The 22975-nt window shown below is 34.0% G+C and overlaps 1 protein-coding gene across 3 annotated transcripts in view; it reads left to right on the forward strand.

The window, feature by feature from the left end:
• Positions 1-22975, forward strand: part of prkg1 (protein kinase cGMP-dependent 1) — a 248018-nt gene that overhangs the window by 80238 nt on the left and 144805 nt on the right. For all 3 annotated transcript variants that reach the window (XM_073918140.1, XM_073918139.1, XM_073918141.1), the window contains exon 3: positions 7580-7693. In XM_073918140.1, the coding sequence (XP_073774241.1) occupies positions 7580-7693 (114 nt within the window). The remainder of the gene's footprint in view (positions 1-7579; positions 7694-22975) is intronic.

Consider the following 22975-nt stretch of genomic DNA (forward strand, 5'->3'; position numbering starts at 1 on the left):
TGGGACTTAAGTTTGCAGATTTTACACTTTTATTTTACACAAAAATATGTGTAAGATAAAAGTGTAAACATTTCAAAGATAAAGAAAGCATGAAATCATGTCTTATGACCCCTTTAGCATAACATAATTTGGGCATTTTGACATCATAGTGGTGACATGATGATGATGAGGAAATAATTAATTAAATTTTTGGCTGAAATATTGCAAAGAGTCGTCTTACATTTGTCCTTGGGGGGAAAAAAAGACATACAGGTGGGAGATTGATAGTCTAAGCCATGCTGGTTCAGGGTGAGTGAGAGTAATTGGCCTCCAACCGGTGGATTCATTAACACACAATCAAATCCTGCCAATGCATTTAGAGAAGCAGAAATGGGCTGCATGCGGTGAAGCAAATCCTATGAGCGTGCCTTCTACTTTTGAGGATTAAATAGTATAGTCAGATGATATAGAAGCCTGACGATGCTTATCCTTAGTAGATCTTTGACCTACTGTTTAATGAAAGCCGCCAACTTTAATATATAGACCTCAAGGCGTATGTTAGCCAAAGTGTCATCCTCAGTATTCAGAGCTCACTTCGAATGCTCTTTTCTTCAGAAGAATCCTTTTATTTTGAGGTGGATGACTCATATTGTTTACAGGGTATTGCAGTTACTCTGGAGGGCCTCTAGTTTTGAGGAAGCACTGAAGCTTTTAAGTTACTTAACAAAAAAAAATATTTTAAGGGAATTTCTTTGTGTTAACCTCTTATTTATTGTCTTTTTTGACCCTCTGGAAGTATTTTGCTAAGTGCACAGCACATATTGGCATATTCTAACATTGCTCATAGCAGCTTGGATGATATTGAGATTTCACAGTGCACTACCTGACAAAAGTCTTGTTGCCTATCCAAGTTTTAGGAACTACAAATAATAACTTGACTTCTAGTTGGTTATTTGGTATCAGAAGTGGCTTAAATAAAAGGCAAAGGCCTCTAGATTATGCTTATTTTATCAAAACAAAATATGACCATTGATTTTTAATTATTTAATTAGGACAGGTCTGACTTTGCTTGGACAAAAGTCTTGTCACCTAACAGAAATAATGTACAGTATAGAATTTAAAGACATCTAAAGACAAAAAAATTGTATGACTTCCAGGAGCTTGGATTTGTGCATCCATACATCTCTGCAATGACTCAGATATTTATTAATGAAGTCATCTGGAATGGCAAAGAAAGTGTTCTTGCAGAGCTCCCAGAGTTCATCAAGATTCTTTGAAATCATCTTCAATTCCCCCTTCTCCATCTTACCCCAGACATGCTCAATAATGTTCATGTCTGGTGAGTGGGTTGGCCAATCCTAGACCATCTTGATCTTCTTTGCTTCCAGCAACTCTAATGTGGAAGCTGAATTATGAAAAGGAGTACTGAAGAATTTGCCCTCTCCTGTGGTTTTTGGGCAGCACAAATCGTGACCTTAGAATTATAAGGTTCTATTTGACATTTTTGTCAAAAAAGAGTTATTGGCATTCTTATTAAATGACAACTTACTAACTTTATAGGAGTTTTTTTTTTTTTTTTTTTTTTACAAGTTGTTTACATTTTAATAAAAAAAAATGTAGATAGAACCTTATAATTCCAAGGTGATAAAATGTCTTGATACCTCAGGGTTGATGTTGTCATCCTCTTTGCAGATCTTTCGCACACCCCCATACTGAATGTAACCCCAAACCTTGATTTTTACTACACCAAACTTGACTGATTTCTTAGAGAATCTTGGCTCCATGCTGGTTCCAATAGGTCTTCTGCAGTATTTGTGATGATTGGGATGCAGTTCAACAGATTATTCATTGGAAAAATCGACCTTCTATTACTTTTTCAAATGATCAACTAGAAGTCAAGTTATTATTTGTTGCTTTTACAACTGGGATCAGTGACAATATTTTTGTTAGGTAGTGTATATCCTCTGCAAAGTTATTTTTAACTTTTATTTTTAGTAATATCCTTTCCTATGCAGTAAATATAAAACTATTTTTACTGCATAGGAAAGCATGTAATTTTACACAGATATATATTACATTAAATCCATGTAACTTTCGCAGAATGTAATTAGCCTCTATTATTTTCCATTTACAATTGTACTGTTGCCTGATGCTTAAAATCTTCAAATTAATTTCAGTATGCCTTGTTAAGATTTATTTTTTTAAATCAATCAAATGGAAATAAAGTACTGTCAACAGAAACGGAAACATCACCACATTTTTAGGAAATAAATTTTGGATGTTATATAAATAACTAAGGATACATGTATAAAACAGCCTTTAGAATTTAGAATAAAAACAGTATTTTATAAACAAAACAAACAAAAAAACTGTATATCCATCTGTATAGATAAAACAGAAAAAAACAAACAGAAAACAGCCTTTAAAGATTTGTATTGTCATTGAAGTTACAGTACAGTAGAAAAAAGGCAAATATAATAAACGAAACACTTTTATTTGATTGTTCTGGTCATTTTTTCCCCATTAGAATCAAAGAAGATATTTTGAAAGCAAAATGGCCCAAAACCTAATTTCAAGAAACATTTTTTTTTAAATATTGATGGTCAATCAATGATCAATTTCATTTGGTTAATATATGTAAAAAAAATTTGAAAGTTAATCATCAACGCATTAAAGGGTTCAAATGTTATAAAGTGCAGCAGCTTAGAAGATACCCATGGATCATTATGCTTTTAGGGTGTGCATATCAATATTTCATTTCATACCATTGTCTCTGAGCCCTAAAGCGTACCACATTTTGCTTTGCCAGTTATACTAGGTTATTTCCCTGGATTGTGGATGCAGGCAGTGATAATAGAGCACAAGTCAGTCTGACCTGCCCGAAAACAGCCTGATAGTCACAGCTCCCTGATAACAACATCCTACTTTTGTGCCTGCTTTCGCTCCTCATATTGTACTACCAAGAGAAAGCCATACGAACAAGATGGAAATCTAATAAAACTTTTCGCTTCAGAGAAGATTTCAACTGTGTTACCTCCGGCTTGATGTACGACCGTGAAGCAGCTGTCAGAAAAGACTCTTTGACTTTTAATGTGTATTCAAGACTTGACTTTGACATTCAATTTGCAGTTACATTTGACTTGACGCAAAAATAAAAAGCATCAGCCAATGACCTCACAGAAATCATAAGGCATCAATATGTTATTCTGAAGATTTTCTATAAGCTAGTGTACTCCTTTTGAGAAAAAAGAGCATCAATGATCATCATCTCCCTGTATCAATGTATTTTATGACATACAGTACTTCTGCTTCTCATCACATCTTCAGACCAATCAAATGCTGTTCATATCTAAAGTGACCTGCCCACAACAAGACATAGATGTGGCTGAAAGCTGTCACTTATTCACTCGTAACAAAGTGTTTTACTGAATGTTTGCTTTGCATATAATTAAAATAATAAGAATTGACAATTGGCCATTGAATTATTAGAAATTTATTTAGAAAATAGCAACATTATTTTCTAATAATTCCATGGACTAAAATGAATTATTCTGCTTATAACACACCTAAAAAATTCTTGTATTTCAAGGCATTTCTCAGGTCTTTGTCTAATCAAATCAAAACAAAATCTAATCAAAAATCTAAATAAAAAAAAATCTAATCAAAACAAAACCAAAAGCTTTGGACGAGATACTAGTCCTACTGTACATACAGTACAGGAGCTTAAGGAAGCTCCTGTATGTACAGTAGGACTAGTATCTCATCCAAAGCTTTTGGTTTTGTTTTGGTTAGATTTTTGTCTGTTGTACACTCTCAGAAATTAAAATGCAAAATTTGTCACTGGGGAGGTACAATTTTGTTCCTATAACAGGTCCTTACATGTACATATTAATACCTACAAAGCACGAACGTGTTCCTTGTAGTCCCATAAATGTACAAAAGTGAACCCTAAAGGTACTAATGTCAACCTGTAATGTCCATCTTTTTGAAAAGAAACTGATTTGTTCCATTATTTATAAGTGTATACACTGTAAAAAATGCTTGGTTGAACTTCAGTGTGTAAACCTGTTGCCTTAAACGTTTTGAGTAAATTAACTGTGCATAATTATAAAATGAAGTTAAACCAACTTCAAATTGGCAAGTTTAAATGGGCTTACTCATGTTTTTAAAATCTTTTAAGCAACAGGTTTACTCACTTTGCGTCAGTCAGTCAGTGCTTATACATGCATTCACTAATTCAGAGGTTGCATAGGAAGGGCTACCATTGACACACAGCTTTAATGGAAAGAAAATGAATGCAGACATTTTAATATTAGTTTCAACGTGCATTCAAGGTAAAAAAAATATGGGAAAATACAAAATACCTAAGATCTTTGCAAAGGAAACGCAAAAACTTTAAAACATATATTTCCCTATCAATCTGATTACTTTTTTCTACCACCCATTTTTTTCCCGTCCATTTTTTTACTCCCACCCATTATTTTTCTCCCACCCATTTTTTCCTCTCCCACCCATTTTCCCCCACGCATTTTGTCTCTCCTACCCATTATTTTTCTCACACCCATTTTTTCCCCACCCATTTTTTTTCTCCCACCCAGTTTTTTTTCTTCCACCCAGTTTTTTTTTCTTCCACCCAGTTTTTGTTCTTCCCACCATCATGTCCCTTCCGGGTCTCCGCATTATTGAGATGTATTGTTGGTGATTAGATGGTTGTCGACCCAACTGACTAGCCTTAGTTAAAGCAAAATGAAGACCTTTATTATTTTTTCGTTACTTTATTTTATATTATTTATTATTTTGTTCAAAATTATTTAAGACCTACAACACAATATTGCAGACTTTTTAAGGCCTAAAATTTAATTTTTGAAATTTAAGACAATTTAAGACCCAGCTGACACATTATTAATGTTTTATGGTAAAAATGCTGGGTTCCACACAATCGAATTGTGTTTGGACAAGTTAACTTATTAGTTTTTACAAATTTAAGTGGAACAGACATTGAACAATTAAGTTGTCTCCCAAAAAACTGAACAAACAGCAAATACCATTTCTTTGTGTAAATATTAATTATTTGAAGACCAAAGTCTAGAGCCTTACTTGACTTACATCTCAAGATTGTTCATTTAAAATTGCACATTTAAAACTGGACAGCAGCGTATTTACACATTGAGTTGAGTGGGCTGGTGTTCATGGTGGGCTTAAAGTGGATGTTTTTTGTTTCTTGCTGTTCGCGCTCGGATGGCCAGTGGCGATTCAGGTCCGTCATTAGACAGACCCCAGGTGGCAGAAGAATAAATCCACAGCAGACTGATTCTGGGTCAGTGTATTTGTAGCTTTTTAGATTAGCCTTGCTGATAGCATCAGCACTGCAGTATAGCCTTACCAGGAAGTATGAGGAAGAAAATGTGTGTTTTGTTCCCTGTGGAGAGAAACCTTCACTGTTCGATTTCAGCTGATTAGAATTTCAGATTGACTCATACTACTTTAGGAAAAAAAGAAAAGGTGGGTGGGTTTATTAAAATATACACTGAAAAATGGCTTTCGCTGCTTGTTTAAACCACTTATTTAAAATGAGTTGAAAAAACACAATTCTTACATTTTTCGGGGGGAAAACTTAATTGCTTTGTTAAATCCGCTTAAAATTTGTGTTTAACGATTAAGTTAGATTGCTTTCACACCTATATTTGTTTTGGAACCTGTCTCGTTTGCCCAGTTAGTGCAATTCATTTGGTATCGAGTTCGGATCCGCGCCAAATCATTCGGTCAGATCGCTTGAATGAGGTGGTCTTGGCTTGGTCTTTGAACTCTGGAGCAGATCGATTGTAGTGAGAGAGCAAACGATCCAACGAACTAACAAACCAGCCTATATCACAGTGTATAATGGTTACATAATAGCTATAAAAATGTATAAAGAGAGAATAATGAGTAGGGTGGGATGACATTTTTACTGGTAAATGTGCAGTGAAAGTGAATATTAACGAGAGCTGTTTATTCATTGGGAAATTACCGTCTGATATATATTTTTTTTCAATATTTTAATCTTATAATCTTTTGTATTACGCCCATTGTTTTGTTCATTTCTGCACTGACACCATGAAAGAAAGCTTAACATTGATCTGCTTCATGATCTGCCTGCAGTCTCGCTTCATCTGTTGTTTCTTTTTTTATAACTTAAGCCTATAATGCATAATTCTGGCCAACTTTTTTTTATTAGATTGATTTAAAACCTAGATTTTTATAAAAGGCTATGTATGAGAAAGTCTTTGCTGATTTATATTTGGTGACGATGTCTGTGGGTGTCAAAATTAGGTGCACCTTTTCACTTATAATGGCTTATTGCTCATAAATTAAATAACGACGTGACAACTGAGTGGAATCTGTGGGACTCTGAAAAACAAAGCCTAAAACTCTGACCAATATGAGGAGAGTTTACTTGCGCATGACATTTAACTTTTTTGGTTCGTTTAGAAACTTTGTCATGTGAAAGCGAACCGCACCAAGAACAAAAATAAACATTGTAACAGTTTTATTGCCTGTTTCGAAACAAATCAATCGGTCTACAGATGTGAAAGCACCCTCAATCGGTTTATGTTGGGACAACGTGAAGGAATTGTGTGGAACCCAACTTTTTTTTTTTGAGTATATTGCTCATTATCTTGCGTTTCTAAAAGAAGTCTTGGAATTTATTTGATCAAAAATGTACTTCATACTGTAATGTACGATGTGTATTTGTTGTAAAATAAAGTCCTTTAATAATATTTTCTCTTGTTATTTTGCCAGTGTTAACAAATTTTTTGCTGCTTTTTATGGAATTTTTTTTCAGGATTTGGGGTAGGGCTGCACGATATTGGAAAAATCTGACATTACGTTATTTAAGCTGTCTGTGATATTGCGATAAAATGCAATATATATATCACAGACTTTTTTTTTCTTCTTGCAGAGAAAAAAAAATCTCTTTCTAATTTTTTTATCTTAGTCAATACATTCTAGACCGCTACATTCTACAATCCAAGATCAAATCTGTGAGCATATACACAGTGAGCCTGCATAAACATCTTTGCTTTTTACGTGCAGCCTCGCCGTTGCCAGCATTTAGCAGGAAGCTCTTTCTCAGACCTACTTTATTCCAAGTCGAGTCCCCGGAAGCTTGGCTGTAATTCGAAAACTCCGTGAGGTGACAGATGAGCTCTTCAGCCACGACTGCTGTTAAATTTCCCATGAGCGAACTCAGAGGAAGTTGCGTGTGCCTTACGCATTAATCCCAAAATAACAGTCCCAGGTCCTCTCACTATGGGTTTCACTGCATCTCATCTAATAGTTCAAGCATAATACTTCACTAATCCTCCTTTTTTTTTTTCTCTTCATCTTTTCACTGGCCTATTTCTCTACATTAGAGAGCGTCTACCTTTCCCAGTCGTTCTCCTCCCCCATGCACCTCATGTCTGCCGGTCTAATGAAATGAGACTGTTATTGGAATGTATTAGGCCAGGCTTGGTCCAATCCAGGCACTCGGCGCGGATACATTTCCAGACTGTCATGCTTGCTTTCGTGCACAGAGCATCATCAATGACTTAAGGATGTGCTATGTGATTGCTTTCAGACGGCAAGGTGGAGGTGACCAAGGAGGGCATGAAACTGTGTACCATGGGACCTGGGAAAGTTTTCGGAGAGCTCGCCATTCTATACAACTGCACCAGGACCGCTACGGTACAGAGTGAGTGTGGAAAACAACGCACATGCACACTTCCAAAGTTAAAGAGGCCATGTGATTTTGGGTGTACTCAGGGTGCGAATTACAGGGGGGGATTGACAATAGATTGAAAATGGGGGGGGGGTCAGTTGTTTAATACTAAAAAATATTTCACTCTGATCGGTACTTTAAATAATAATGTTAATAATTAAAATAATAGATGATATAAAAACACATTTGACCGCCCCTATAACGGTTCAAACCATTGTTGTAGCTATGTTTAGCCTGAAAATCAAATCAAATTAGAGACATGGTTTGTAGTTTATACCACAGCTACATCTGAAATAGCTAACCAGAGAATACTGTAGGTCAGGATATCCCTCAAAACGCTGAAAACTTAATTAAGTTTTATAAATAAACTACACGTAATTTAAAATAAATACATAAATGACTGAAGCATGTATCACACAAACTAACTGAAACAGCTGACCCCTCTGATCGTCAATGTATGATTCACACACTGGGTGTACTAGATTGAACATGGGTTAACATTAGGTCTGTGCAATATGCATTTTTAGCCCCTCCTGTATATTTGTTTCCCCAATTTCTGTTTAAAGTAAAGATGGTTTTTTCAACATATTTCTAAACGTAATAGTTTTAATAACTCATCTTTAATAACTTTATTTTATCTTCGTCATGATGGCAATACATAATATTTTACTAGATATTTTTCAAGATGCTAGTATTTAGCTTAAAGTGACATTTAAATGCTTAACTTGGTTAATTAGGCAAGATAAGGTAAAATATAAGACGAGTCAAAAATAAGATTTGTTCGGGAAAAAACATTGTTTAAGGGGGCTAGTAATATATTAATAATTAATATAAATAATAATAACTAAAATGTTTATTAAAATTAAAAACTGCTTTTATTCTATGCGAAATAAAACAAATAAGACTTTCTCTAGAAGAAAAAATATAGGAAATCCTGTGAAAAATTCTTTACTCTGTTAAACATCATTTGGGAAATATTTGAATCGACAAAATATTTATCATATCATATTATGCTCTATTGTATATTTTGTGATGTTGCATAATACATTATGGTAATGCGTTTCATTACAAACACTTCTTTTTGCACTTGCCTGCAATCTGGATGCAAGCAAAAACATGAATAGTAACATGGTGAGAAAGTTGCAAGTTTGAAAGTATAATGTTTACATTTTGCATGTTTGTTTTTTATGTTGGAACTGCAGTAATTATAGGTAGTTGAAACAGTAGGCTACAAATAATTAATTAGTTATGAGTTCATAAATAATTAATTCACCGCCATCTACTATGACAATGGCATCGTCCATCGTGATGTTTCACATTAGGCATATTGCTTCCTGGCAAAATCTTGTCGTCAATCCCAGATGTAAGAGCAACAAATAATAAATTGACTTCTAGTTGATCATTCGGAAAAGTGACCGAAGGTAGAAGGCATCCCAATTCTTAGAGAAATCAGTCAAGTTTGGTGAAGGAAAAATCATGGTTTGGGGTTACATTCAGTATGGGGGCGCGCAAGAGATCTGCAGAGTGGATGGCCACATCAACAGCCTGAGGGTATTAAGACATTTGTGCTGCCCATTACATTACAAACCACAGGAGAGGGCAAATTCTTCAGCAGGATAGCGCTCCTCCTCCAAATTCAGCCTCAACATCAAAGTTCCTGAAAGCAAAGAAGGTCAAAGTGCTCCAGGATTGGCCAGCCCAGTCACCAGACTTGAACATTATTGAGCAGGTCTGGGGTAGTTTTCACTTCACCATGACATATTTCTGTTAAGTAACAAGATTTTTGTCTAAGCAAAGTCAGACCTTTCTGTCCTAATTAAATATCAAAGCATGATAATTTTTCATTTTGGTAAAATAAGCATAAGCTAGAGGCCTTTACCTTTCATATAAGTCACTTTTGATAACAAATGATCAACTAGGAAACTATCCAATACTTGGACTAAAACTAAAACATCTAATTTATGTATTTTTAAGAATGTTTTGTATGTCAATTACACATAGTAGTTAAAATCTAAATTATTCTACTGGTCTTTGGTTAGGAAGGGTTGTTATAGTTCTAACCCCCAGCCCTTTTATAACGCATCATGTGGCCTCTTTCTTTTTTTAACAGAATACACTTTAAGCAAACACAGATACATGCATGAAAACACACATAAAGGATTTCTCTATATGACTGTGCAAAGCCAATGCACAATCTGCTGGAGGGAGTAACCATGGAAACTCATACACCGTGTTGTCATCCTTAACTTAGCAAAAACAGCAATTCTCAGGAGGGAGTAACCATGAAAACCAAACACACATGCAACTATGATAGGAATATCTGCTCATGCGTGACACATTTTTGTTGTAGAGTTTACAACAAAATCCTGAATTCACACAGCAAAATGAGACCTTATAAACTATTGAAGATTTGTCCTGCATTGCTCTCTTTGAGTGTGACTATGTTCATACTGTATGTCTTGTATTTCTAAAACAATATGACAAGCTAATTTGTATGCACGTCAGCCTGGAAAAAATAATTTGCAAGCCTCGCTTAATTTAATTATTGAAATGCATAATGGCTCTGGCTCTTCCCCTGTTGAACCAGATGCAATGCTGTGTTTTATTAGAAGATTATGTATTGTTTCAGTCTTTGCTAAATGGCTGATCTTTCATCTGCTTGCCTGCATGCTGTTGACACTGGTAGGGCTGTTAGTTTTAGTGAGCCTAGCGTGAAATAGTGTGATATATACCAGCGATTGGAACGAGGTGAGTCAGAATCTCGGTGTCTCATCTGCATCTCTTAAGTGCGACAAATGCCAGGCCGTTTCCTCAGATTTGAAGAGAGCCTCCATGATGGCAAACACAACCACCAAGCTATTATTTTGCACAAACTTCAGCATCTTATCATTTTTTTCTTAGGTTTTTGCCTCTGAGGCAAAATGAGCCTACCACATCTCATTGTGTTTCTGTTTCTCTTGCTATCTTTCTGTCTGTCTGATGTCTTCTTTGTAGCAGCTGTTGCTTTATACAATCTGATCAGACCCTTTTTTTTTGCTGCTGGTTATGTTTCACTTTAAACTGATTGCAAGGTTGAGATGCTTCCCCCCTCATTTGAAGTTATAAGGGACATATGATGAGTAATATGGGAACAAGTAATCAACAAAAAATTGTTTAAGAGTAAAAAGAATGTAGAGTTAATTAGGCAGTATTAGGAATTGGAATATTATTAAAAGTTGTAATTTAGATTAGAAGTTTATTTGAATTATTCCACTGGTGCCAAAACCCTTTTGCAGATAAACAATACCGGTATCACTTTATAATAACTACACACTATAAATCATGTTTTAAGCATTAGCATCTAGTGAGTTCATTATTTGTTAAGCATTAACTCTACATTAATGAATGTTAGCAAGCAGTTTAATACTGCAACTAAAAATGCTGTATTCTTGACTTGTAACCAAATTTACAATGTCCTGAATAATTGTACTTTCATACTGGGCGACTGTTTAAAAAAAAAAAAAAAAAAAATAGATATTCTCAAAACACTTCAAACAAACTTTATTCTTATTGTTATATAAGATGATGAAGTATTTATACTTCTTATAAAGTCAGATATATGTAATATTTTAGCTGGTAAAGTGAAAAAACAAAAAAACAAAAACAATATCACTATATTGTAACCAATATCACATTTGCACTGAGCGAGTTCTGAACCGAACCAGTGCAAATTTTATTAAACCGTTTGCTCAGTAAATATTTTATTACACGTGTTGACAAGCACAATCAGCAATATGCAATTAGTGTATAGATGCGTGTGGCCGAGCAGTTTAACGGAATAGAAATCAATCATATTGTTGTGTCTTACAATATTATACAAAAAGGAATCGGTTTCAGGTGGATTCGACTCTACTGTTCACTAAGGGAGCCGATCATACAACAGAGCCGACTCGAAAGCTCAAACATTGCTGAATAACAGGAGTGTCAAAAACACAACATAAAACTTGGTAAAACAACTACAATTTAACAATATAATAGGATGCAATGTCTAAACTGTGCAGTAATCTTATTTTAGAAAAGGTTGCAAAGATTTTTTTTTTATTTGAAACAGTTTCATTTTTGTATCTTCAAACATTTACATGAATAAAGTCGTTTATGTTCTTTTTTTCAGCTTAGAATTTAACTGAGCTTTTAATTGTCATTTATGAGGGATTTATAAAGCATAAATAGTCCTCACTTTAGGTCACGAAACTCCATGAAGTTGAGTTAATAAAGCATTTATTAACATACAAATTAATACTATATGCCTAAATAATAAGATATATAAATGTTAATTTGAATAGTTTATTAATCATTTACTAACTCATTCGGAATGATCTAAAAAACAACTAACTATGCTTAACTGGTTAGTAAATGTTGCAATACTTAATTTAGTAATGAAAAATAAATCATTAACAACGTATGAAAGTACAATCATTAATAAGCACATTATAAATGTGGTTACAAGTCAAGAATAGAGTATTTGTAGCTGCAGTTAAACTGCTTACTAACATTTATTAATGTAGAGTTAATGCTTAACAGATATTAAATTCACGATATGCTAATGCTTAATATATGGTTCATAGTGTGTAGTTATTATAAAGTGTTATCGCAATACCTTATATGCTTATAAATTATATATGACATCATGAAGTGCAAAGAAGAATGTAACTGTGGTACTTGAGATAAGAGAGGATATATTTACATGTTTGCAAACTGACCGAGATCCAGTAAGAAGTGTTTAAGTTAGGTTTTAAAATAACTAATTTCTAATACAAGAACTGTGCCTTTAATTTTACCTGCTCAAAAAAAAAAAAAAAAAAAAGAGGTAAACAAAACTCAAGCACAGAAGACAACAGGAGCATTTAGAGCAAATACACAAAAGTATATAATAATGCCGCTTGCTTTTTGAGCAAGTTCTTAAACACTTAAAATTGGCCGTTTTGTTCATACGCTCAAAAGAATGACTGTGATTGGCCTTAACTATCATCACTGTTCACTGAGCAGTGACTTGGACACTGTTTAGCAGATGTGGAGAAAACTTCCTCTGTAAAAACACGCTTGGGTCTGGATCCACAAGTGCTGCTGTGACAGCAAAAAGGAAACATTACCTTACGAACACACCACCAGGCCAAAGGGTATTAAATAAGAGCTTTACAGCTTTCATTTATTTGAAAAATTACCCTAACCTATTAAAATTACCCACCTTCTAGTCAATTTATCTTCTTAAACGTGCAACAAAATTTACCTGGAGCAATGTATTTCATATTTCGGAAAAATGCAGAGGCGCATAATTCCAATTTCAAAGTAATGTCTATTATTTCTTTATACTCAAATATTATATACTTGTGGTTATCATCATCTCCAAATTAATGATTCATTATTCTTTTTTTTTTTTTTTTTGACAGTTTATACAGATATTCCTTCTATTGTTAATGACAAATCAGTTCATTCCATGTCAGTTGTCAACTGCATCCTCCAACTATATATATACACCACATACCACTTCTATATATATATATATATATATATATATATATATATATATATATATATATACACACACACACACACACACATACATATATATATATGTATGTATATATATATATATATATATATATATATATATATATATATATATATATATATATATATATATATGTATGTATATATATATATATATATATATATATATATATATGTGCAAATTCAAGAATTTCAGTTGAACTTTATAGTAGCAGCACATCCGAAAAGCTAAGAAAAAACTAATGACACTTAAAAACATCAAGGTGAGACCAAGCAGGAATGATTTAGCAGAACCGAGACGTTCCCCAATGATCTCTACACAGTGTCTAGTCATAAACTACAAGGAGAATAAAGCTACTCGGAGAGGTGAGTCACACTTATCGCACCACCGGCAGAATGAAATATACAGATGTTTATATCATTTCCACTACAAAAACATGATATGCTCAAGCTATCGCTGGGATGTGAGTCATGAAGGCGCTATAAAGGCCAATTAGTAACTTTTTATTCTTTAGATCTTAACGTTTCAGTAACACACACACACACACACACACACACACACACACACACACGCACACACGCACACACGCACACACACACACACAGTCAATATGACTCAGAAAATAAGTGCTGACATTTGCAATAGCTCATTGCACCTGCTGGGAAATGAAGATTCAGGTAGTATATTAAATAAGAAAGCTCCAAAATGAAAATCCTGTCATTAAATGATGCTCATGCCGCTCCAAAAGCTGTGACTTTCATCTGCTGAACACACAAATGGATTTTCCTCCAATTCTGTTGCAGTGGGGATAGAAAGTTTGGTTTGATACGACATGAGGTACTGGCTGTACTTTTTTGGGGGAATGATTTATTCCTCATTGTGACCATATTCTTAATATAGTTATTACTTGTGCACTTACAATGAAGTATTTACATTTTAAATATAAATATATATTCATGGATTATTATAATGAGGCCTAAAAGTGTTTTTGAAGTTCATAAAGTACTATGAAAGTTAAATACAGAGTTTATTTAATCTACTGTAGTTGTTCCACCGTGGTCAATTCTAGAACCATGTTTTTATTTATTTATTTATTATTATTATGCAAATTGACTGTTAAATATCAAAATTTGTTACTTGAATAGACTGGAAACTGTGTATTAATGATGCTTTTGCCCAGTATGTAAATATAATTGTCAATTTTGTGAAGTGGAAACAGGAAAGGGACCATCTAAACAAGTGTTTTTCAATGTTGTTCCTGAAGGCGCACCTTAGATTTATACACTAGATATCGCATAGGGACCCTAAGCATGCGTCAATAGCACCACCACATTGGTACAGTGCTCCCAGGACAAATGTCATTAAACCGCACAAGTCAAGACAGTGTTATTACGTGAAGATGCAGGACTTCAGAGCTGTCTACGGGTGTAGTAATGAGCGAACAAAGAAAACAAAGCACAAAGGCAGAACATTTCATAGGTAATATTAAGTTTTTTCTGTTTTTGTATGTTCTGAACTTTTGTGCTAATCAGGTAACGTTATTAATGATAACAGTCACTTACTGCATTCACCATAAGGCAAAGCAGCTTCAACTCGCACTAAACACTCGGCTTATGCTAGTTTTGTTGAATAAAATCAGCAAACAATGCAAAAGAAATATGACAACGAGATGCTGCGCTGCCAGAAACTTGTATTATTGTCAGCTAGTGAAAGAGTCGTTCGGGGGATTCATTCACAAACGAATCGCTCCCTCTGTCAGTATGAGAAGTAAAAGCAGGAGAGGATGTGTGTTTCAGGACATAATTAGATCAAATTCAACAGGGAGGGTGAATAGTACATTTCTGTACACACAAACACAAGCTTTTTGTCAGGAATGCCCGTGCGGTCACTGATCCATCAATGTAGAAAAGTGATGTAAAATATACTTTTCGTAATTAGAAAAAAAAAATTACATACTAACATCCAGGAAAACTCCCGATCATAGATATATGTGTATATGTGTAAATCTCAGGCTTTGGATGGCCACAGTCCTCCACTGTACCTTGGTCCCGCATTCATTTCAAAGGAGCGCTACCCTGTACCAAGATGGCGGCGATATTGACGCATTCCGTCCAATAGACAACAATAGACCAGGCGACATCTAATGTATCTATGAAGGCGCACCAACAATACACATTTTCCGACTCTCCCTAATCAAAAGCAACAAATATTGTACTGCTGGTGTGCCTCCGAAAACAGAGTTGTTAAACACTGCTCTAAACTGTCCATACATTGCTAAACAATCCAGCATTTTGTTCGGTAACACCATTAGTAATTTCAAGATGACAGGCAACACAGCGCTATCATTATTTATATTCTAGAGAGCACTGAACTATTGTTCGTAACAAGCCACTTACACAAACAACCTACAAATTAGTTTGTTTTACAGGAGGGGACCCTCAATTTGGGTCTGGTTACCAATACTGTATGTTAACAAGTGAGTTGCATCACATCTATTTGATCTTGAAAGAAAGAAAGAGAGTAAAACAGACAAACAAACAAACAGTAAGACGTTGTTTTCTTTGCCCTAGACCTCCCATTCGAGCCCTCATTAACTCTGCACGTATAGAGGAGAAAGGTCCCATTCAAAGACAGCCATTCATACAAAGCCTGCTCTTTGATTTCAGCATCCAGACTCATTAAGGGCATTAGCAGCTGAAAATTTAGAGAGCGACGCATTATCTGTTACTCCGCTTCATTGTTGCATTTAAGTGCAGTGAGTCACTTGTTGCCATAGAAACTCTTCCACATTGAATATTAGTGGTGAAATCCCCAGGGGAGATCATTTCACCCTTCTCTCTTTTTTTTTTCTCGGCAGTATCCCTTCACTCAGGGTACGTCTGGCACAGAATGTGACTTCATTAATGCTAGCTTTTTTAATAAAAATACACATTGAAAGTTCAAGGCTGTTTAAGGGAGATAAAGCCATAGATTTGCTCTTAAATGTGAAGCATTGTTGTCGAATTTGAAAGTTATCTTTAAATACCCGTTTGCTTTATTATGCTGCCTTTTGAGAATGTGTTTCAGGGAAGGTTTGCGTTGTGTTTGTGATGTTTATTTCAGGCGTATGTGAAAAATGGCCTTTTATAGCTCTCTTGAAGTCATTTAGTCAGTGTTTTGCAGTGATTTGTTTCCTCATTATAAAGTCAAGATCGCTCTGGACTGCCCATTGCTTCTAAAGATCATGGGCTGTGGGATTGTCTGGATGTCTGGCTGTGATTAAATGTCGCTATCTGCTATCATAATAACAGTTTGCTCTCTGCCAGAAATTCCTTTAATGACTGAATTTATAAATAGTTTTAAAACAAATCTTTGCACTTAACAAATGAAATTAAATATGTAGGCTAATGGATGTCTTCAGTTGAGTGAGTTTCCTTACTGTAAGGAAGTAAAACGTAAAAGTAAAGAGAAAGTAAAGTGGCCGAATGGAGGAGGCTCATTCTTTATCCTCGCGCTGCAGATAGCTTGTTTCTCGCTAGTGAAGTGTTCAGTTTTTCCTCTTACAAAGTCTGCCATGTAAACAATGAATGTGCCATGGTGTGACTCAACTGATTCTTAAAGGAAATGTGAGATGAGATCGATTGATTTAATGCACATTATGCTCAAAACATACCATAACTCATTAAGAGAATAAGCACAACCCTGTTGTATATTCTGTCCTCAAAATAGCAAAAGTGGATTTAGACATTCCCATAATGCTTTCAAGATGAAGCTATTGAGATAAGAAAAACTCTATTTATAGTGAGTTAGGAATCATCTGATTGGAGAATCAGTCATGAGCTGAAGCGGAAACTGCTGAGAACAATCATAAGCATCTGATCCTCTCAATTTGTTTATAAATAGACTATGTTTTGTATTGGTTTATTATGAAACGAATAAGCTCTGAACCAACAATAACTAATTTTTAATGTTTTATAATGCATGTATATCAGAGTATGTTTTACATTTATAAAGTGTGTGGATAATTACTGATAAAACAAGAAATGAATATTTAACTTTTGAGCAAGTGTTAAATTGTTAACACTTTTAAAAATGTTAATTTAACTCTGGCCAGTGTGGATTATATATACACACTGGTAAATTGTTAATATTAACTCTTTTACAGTTGAATTAACACTGTCGATTTTGCTGTGTAGTATTCAGCTTTTCAACATCTCAAAAAACTGTAACACTATTGTTTCAATCCCAACAATAGGTGACATATAGACAAACTCAACTGCTGGATTAAAAATAAAAAAGAAGCTTTTTTTTTTTATTTTTGAATTTGGTTGTCATTATATTGACGTTATCAAAAATGCATGTGAACAGAACTACAGTATATTTAACACAAAAACTAAATAGTGATAGCCATATTCTGCTATACAGCTATATATACTAGCCCTAAAGTTCGTCAAGTGGCTCTAGACGCCCACATTTTTCACATAATGATAGAGAAATGGATTTGGACACAGATTACTGAACCAAACAATGAGGCATCAGAGCTCTGGGCTGATCCAAGGAAAATTGGTTGGCATGGTGCTGTTTATAATGTTGTAAAAATCCATATATTGATAATTTTTGTGTTACTCATTGTTAATCATCTGCTGGCTAGACTGTGTGACAATAAAAATGCTGCATATTAGAGATTCCACACAGTCTGCACTCTTTTTAAATATATATAATTATGAATATAATAATGTTCACCTTTTAATGGGTGCATACAGGATAATGTTGTAAGTGGAATATACTAGATACTAAATGTCAACATCGTCTTTGCTTGTAGTGTATCGAAAATGTAGATTATGTAATCATCCAGATATAAAAATGAATTGATCTAAGAGGCATAAAGAGATATTAAACACATTATTATGATTTCTTAGCTGCTTTTAAACAGTGTATAGTGTGAAGTTTATAATATAATTAAATTACGCTTGACTTAAAATATGAAGTATGGCAAATATGTTGACTCAGATTTTGCAATGTCATTTTAAAACGAGTCTTAAACTATGATTTTTTTTTTAATACAGTATATGATTTGATGCATTGGCACAAATTATAGCACATACCTACTGTGTTGAGAAAGCGTAAACTGTAGCTTAAAATTACAAGCTACTCAAAAGTTAAAGTAGCTAAACTGCGGTCAAACTACACTTCTAGCTATCTACAAGTTACTACCAAAAAAGTAGCTAGTTGCTGTATATTGAAACTGATATTATGTTCACAATTAGGGCTGCATGGTATAGGAAAAACAATTGCAATTGTTGACATTGCAATAGTTTGTTTTGCTGCAATATATATTGCGATATTAATGTAAATTTAAATACCTCTATATAGAAAGACATTTTCATAATTCATATTTTTCATAGTTTATCATGCAGAAATCTCAAGATTTAAAGTATTTAAATACGTTTATATTCCGTTGAATGATTATAGCTACTACTTTTGGATAATTCTGCATTACATTAACTCTTGTTCACCTTTCTGGAAACATTTTATAAGCTCTTCCCCAGGCTGATGATGTCTTTGTTGGCTGAAATGCATTGCACTGCAGAGCGCTTGATTGTAAGCACATGTTTGCTAATGAGCGTAATGACTGGTCACAGTCTGGAGTGCTTGTTTCACAGTGTGAAAAGGACATGGAGATGTTGACGCAGACCTCATGTCCTGCTCTCGCTTTGCTCTTCTTCTAGCTCCACACCTCTTGAGATGTTAGTAGAGGAACGCTTTATTGAGTCTGATTAGGGTCATGTTCCCAGATCATAACCCTCTGGCTAACATGATTTGCTTGTTTGGAAGAAGTGACAGGGTTCTTGTAGAGAAAACGAGTCTGATTTAAAGTGTTTGAGCATTATTTAAACTGACTTCCGATGGATTAAGCTCTTGTTGTGTCTTCTTCAACTTTTCATTGTGGTAATGATAAGCAGTAATGAGACGAGCAGTTTTGGGAAAACTGTTTTATTCTATTCAGGCTTATAGGCAGTAAAGCAATCCAGGCACATTGTAAATTTGTTTAACATGTAAAATAGGTTGCTCTGGGTACGTTTTTTGCACTTTCAGATAATACATCCACTAGAGGGCGTTGCTTTTAATTTTAAGAATCTGAAATACGTTACTTTGGTTATATTTCGTTGGAAGTTTCAGATCCTTCTTGTACATGACCACAAAAAGGTAGGGCTTGATGTACAGATACTAGCGAACCACTTGTCGAAACCCAACCAATAAAGTTTTCAGCAGCAAACATAGAAGAAAAGTGCACTATACGACTACATAGATTTACCTTTATTTTGTATTGCTTTTTTTCTTTTGTGGACCTGTGCTTCCCCAGACTCAAACCAGAGCACTCTTATTTTTAAGTTCAACAACAAACAAACTGAACTACACAGAAAACTGACCACACCAGAAAAGTTGTCCATATGGAGATAGATAGGTGGAGGAAATTTATTTAACTGCAAATCACAAACAATATTAAGTTGTTTTGTGTTATTTATTCAGTGTTGCGCAGAGAATTGCATTAAAATAATATTTTATTCACCAATACTGTTTATGTAAATATCATTAGTGTAAAAAGGAACAAAAGTTGTTGGCGTCATACTGCCTTTTCCATTCACTTTACCTAGAACTGCAGTGAAATGTACAAGTCAGGTCCATAAATATTGGGACATAAACACAATTATAACATTTTGGGCTCTACACACCAAGATGATGGATTTAAAATGAAATGAACAAGATGTGCTTTAACTGCAAACTGTCAGCTTTAATGTTAGGGTGTTTACATCCAAATCAGTTGAACGCTGTAGGAATTACAACAGTTTGCATAAGTGCCTCCCACTTGTTAAGGATCCAAAAGTAACAAGACAATTGACTTCTAAACTGTTCCATGGCCAGGTGTGTGTTATTGCCTTATCCCAATTACAACGAGGTCTAAAGTTCATCAAGTGTGCTATTTACATTTGGAATCTGTTGCTGTCAATTTTCAAAGATCCAAAGAGCTGTCACTATCAGGGAAGTAAGCCATCATTAGGCTGAAAAAAACTAAATAAACCCATCAGAGAAATAGCAAAAACATCAGACGTGGCCAAAACAACTGTTCGGAACATTCTTTAAAAAAAGTATGCAACAGGGAGCTCAGCAACATAAACAACTGCGGTGGTTGACCAAAGAATTCTTTCCCTAATGAAGAAAACATAAAAACCAAAAATGTCAGAATTGTGTCGATGTCCCAATATTTGTGGACTTGACTGAATATGCAGTGAAATGTAAAGGTATGCTTCTCACAAACATGTAAGCAAAAAAAAGTGGGCAAAGTCTCTATCACTCTTTCTACCTGTAAATATTTTTTAGTGGTTGCAATTAATGGACTAATTCCAGAAACAGATGTTTGATTCCATGCTCTTGTGAATATCAACACTTTCAATAACTTGCCGTTTTTGTACTTACATTGATATAACCTGAATATGGAGTTATTTTATGAAAGCAGCCAGTAATGATGTGGGCTGCGAATGCTTTACATACAGTATCTATGTCAAATAAAATAAACTGAGTTTTGTTTGAGCAACTTGCAAACTAAAGAAATTAGTTACTTTTTTTAAGCCAAACATGGTTGCCTTAAAAGCAAAGAGTTGACATACAGCGAGTAAACCCATTGCAACTTGGAAACGTTAAGCTGATTCAACTAAGTTTATAATCTTGCACATAGTTAAATTACTTAATCTTACAGCAATGGCTTTACTCATTTTTAAAGGAAAGTCAACTAATTGGTCGATTAATATATATTTACTAATGTCAATTAAAATTAAACAATTTACAGTGTAGATATGTGCTGGCTTCAGCAAACTTTTTCAGATGGATTAGAAAAGTTCAAAATAATAATTTGCACATGTGTCAATTGGGCCCTTTTGCTAAAAAATATGGATTAAAGGTAATGGTGCTCTAAATAATCCTCAGTTCTGTGCACAGACAAATCATTTCCCTTATTTTTTGTCACAGGTAATAACTTTTTGTGTGATTTTTTTTTTTTTTTTTTTTTTTGGACTCTTGAAATGGCTGGTAGCCGTTGAATTGAATTTTATGAATCCCCAAGGACTTCAGTTTCAGCAAAAAATAAGTAAAAAAAAGTAATTCACATCTTAGTTTCTTATGAACCCTTTCTTTAATTATAACCTTGTTCTTTGTCTGACTTAAATATGATCCCCCTCCCCCTTCCTTTCAGAGCTGATTGGTTTGATTAATGTCCTAACTCTATTGATGATTTATTTAAATCATGATAAAGAAAATAGATGAAAAAAAAAACATTCCCAGAACCAAGGAAATATGAAATATGACATATAATATAATAAAATGAAATATGTGGCCACTGTTGCATTCTGTTAAAGCTCAGTAGGCTCCATAGATCATCTTTTCCTAATCGAGGTTGTTTCCTGAATGTCAAAGTAGTTTTTGAGTAACTGTAGTCTCAGCCACAATAACATAATTACTTTATTATTTACATTCCCTATCAGTTTAGCCAATTTAGCCATTATTGCCAATTGTATATGAAAGTTTTATAACATTATCATAAATATATCCCATACATATTTTACATGCAATAATGCAGTAATAATAATATGATTATTTTTCAGATGATACAGCATATTATAAAGGTATTTAATAGGGATTATTAATCCATTAAAATGCATTAAACTAATAGTTCACTTGAAAAAAAAAGAATTAAAATTGAACCACTGTTTACTCACCTTCAAATGGTTACAAACCTTTATTTTAAGTTTCTTTTTCTTTTATTAGGAGGAAAGCTGAAAAACTGTAGCCATTGACTTCAATAGTAGGAACACAAACTGCAATGAATACCATTTTGAACAGGATTCTTCAGTATACGTTGTTTTTAATCAAGTGATTCTGGTGATGTGCAAAACACACATAGAGGGCAGGAAGTAAAAAAAGAAAAAGAAAAACTGAATAGGATACTGTAAAGGAAAGTCAGTATTTTTGTGATTTATACCAAATTTCAAAGGAGATATAAATAGAAAATAACCCCATATGTTGGCCATGATCCTTATATTATGAACAGAGTTTTCCACTGAACAAAAATATATTTGCCTGCCTTCGAGCCATACACTATTATGTGAATCTTTTTTAGTAAGCGCTATAGTGTTTTGAAGCATACTTGAATTAAACTCATACTAATTATATGGTTATGGCAAAACACTGTAGTAAATAAATTATCTAATAGGCCACATATTACATACACCATCACAATGCACCACTGTTTAAACAAATGTTACAGTAATTATTACAGTTTATCAGTTTACCAACATTCTAGAGCATTTATTAACAAAAAGCTGACATTGTACACTACGCGTGGTTCAAAAACATAATAAATTACAATAGTTTTTTTTTTTTCCTATGCGGATAGCGTTATATCTTCCAGACATATACACGAAAAAACAGATGAAAACATACAAAAGCGTGGACGCATAGTCTACATTATTATTATCATCATTATTTATATACAGTTGAAGTCAGGATTATTAGTCCCCCTGAATTATTAGAGCGCTTGTTTATTTTTTCCCCAATTTCTGTTTAACGGAGAGAAGATTTGTTCAGCACATTTCTAAACATAATAATTTTAGTAACTCATTTCTAATAACTGATTTATTTTAACTTTGCCATGATGACAGTAAATAATATTTTAC

Source organism: Danio rerio, chromosome 12, assembly GCF_049306965.1.
Source record: "Danio rerio strain Tuebingen ecotype United States chromosome 12, GRCz12tu, whole genome shotgun sequence".
NCBI classification, from domain to species: domain Eukaryota; kingdom Metazoa; phylum Chordata; class Actinopteri; order Cypriniformes; family Danionidae; genus Danio; species Danio rerio.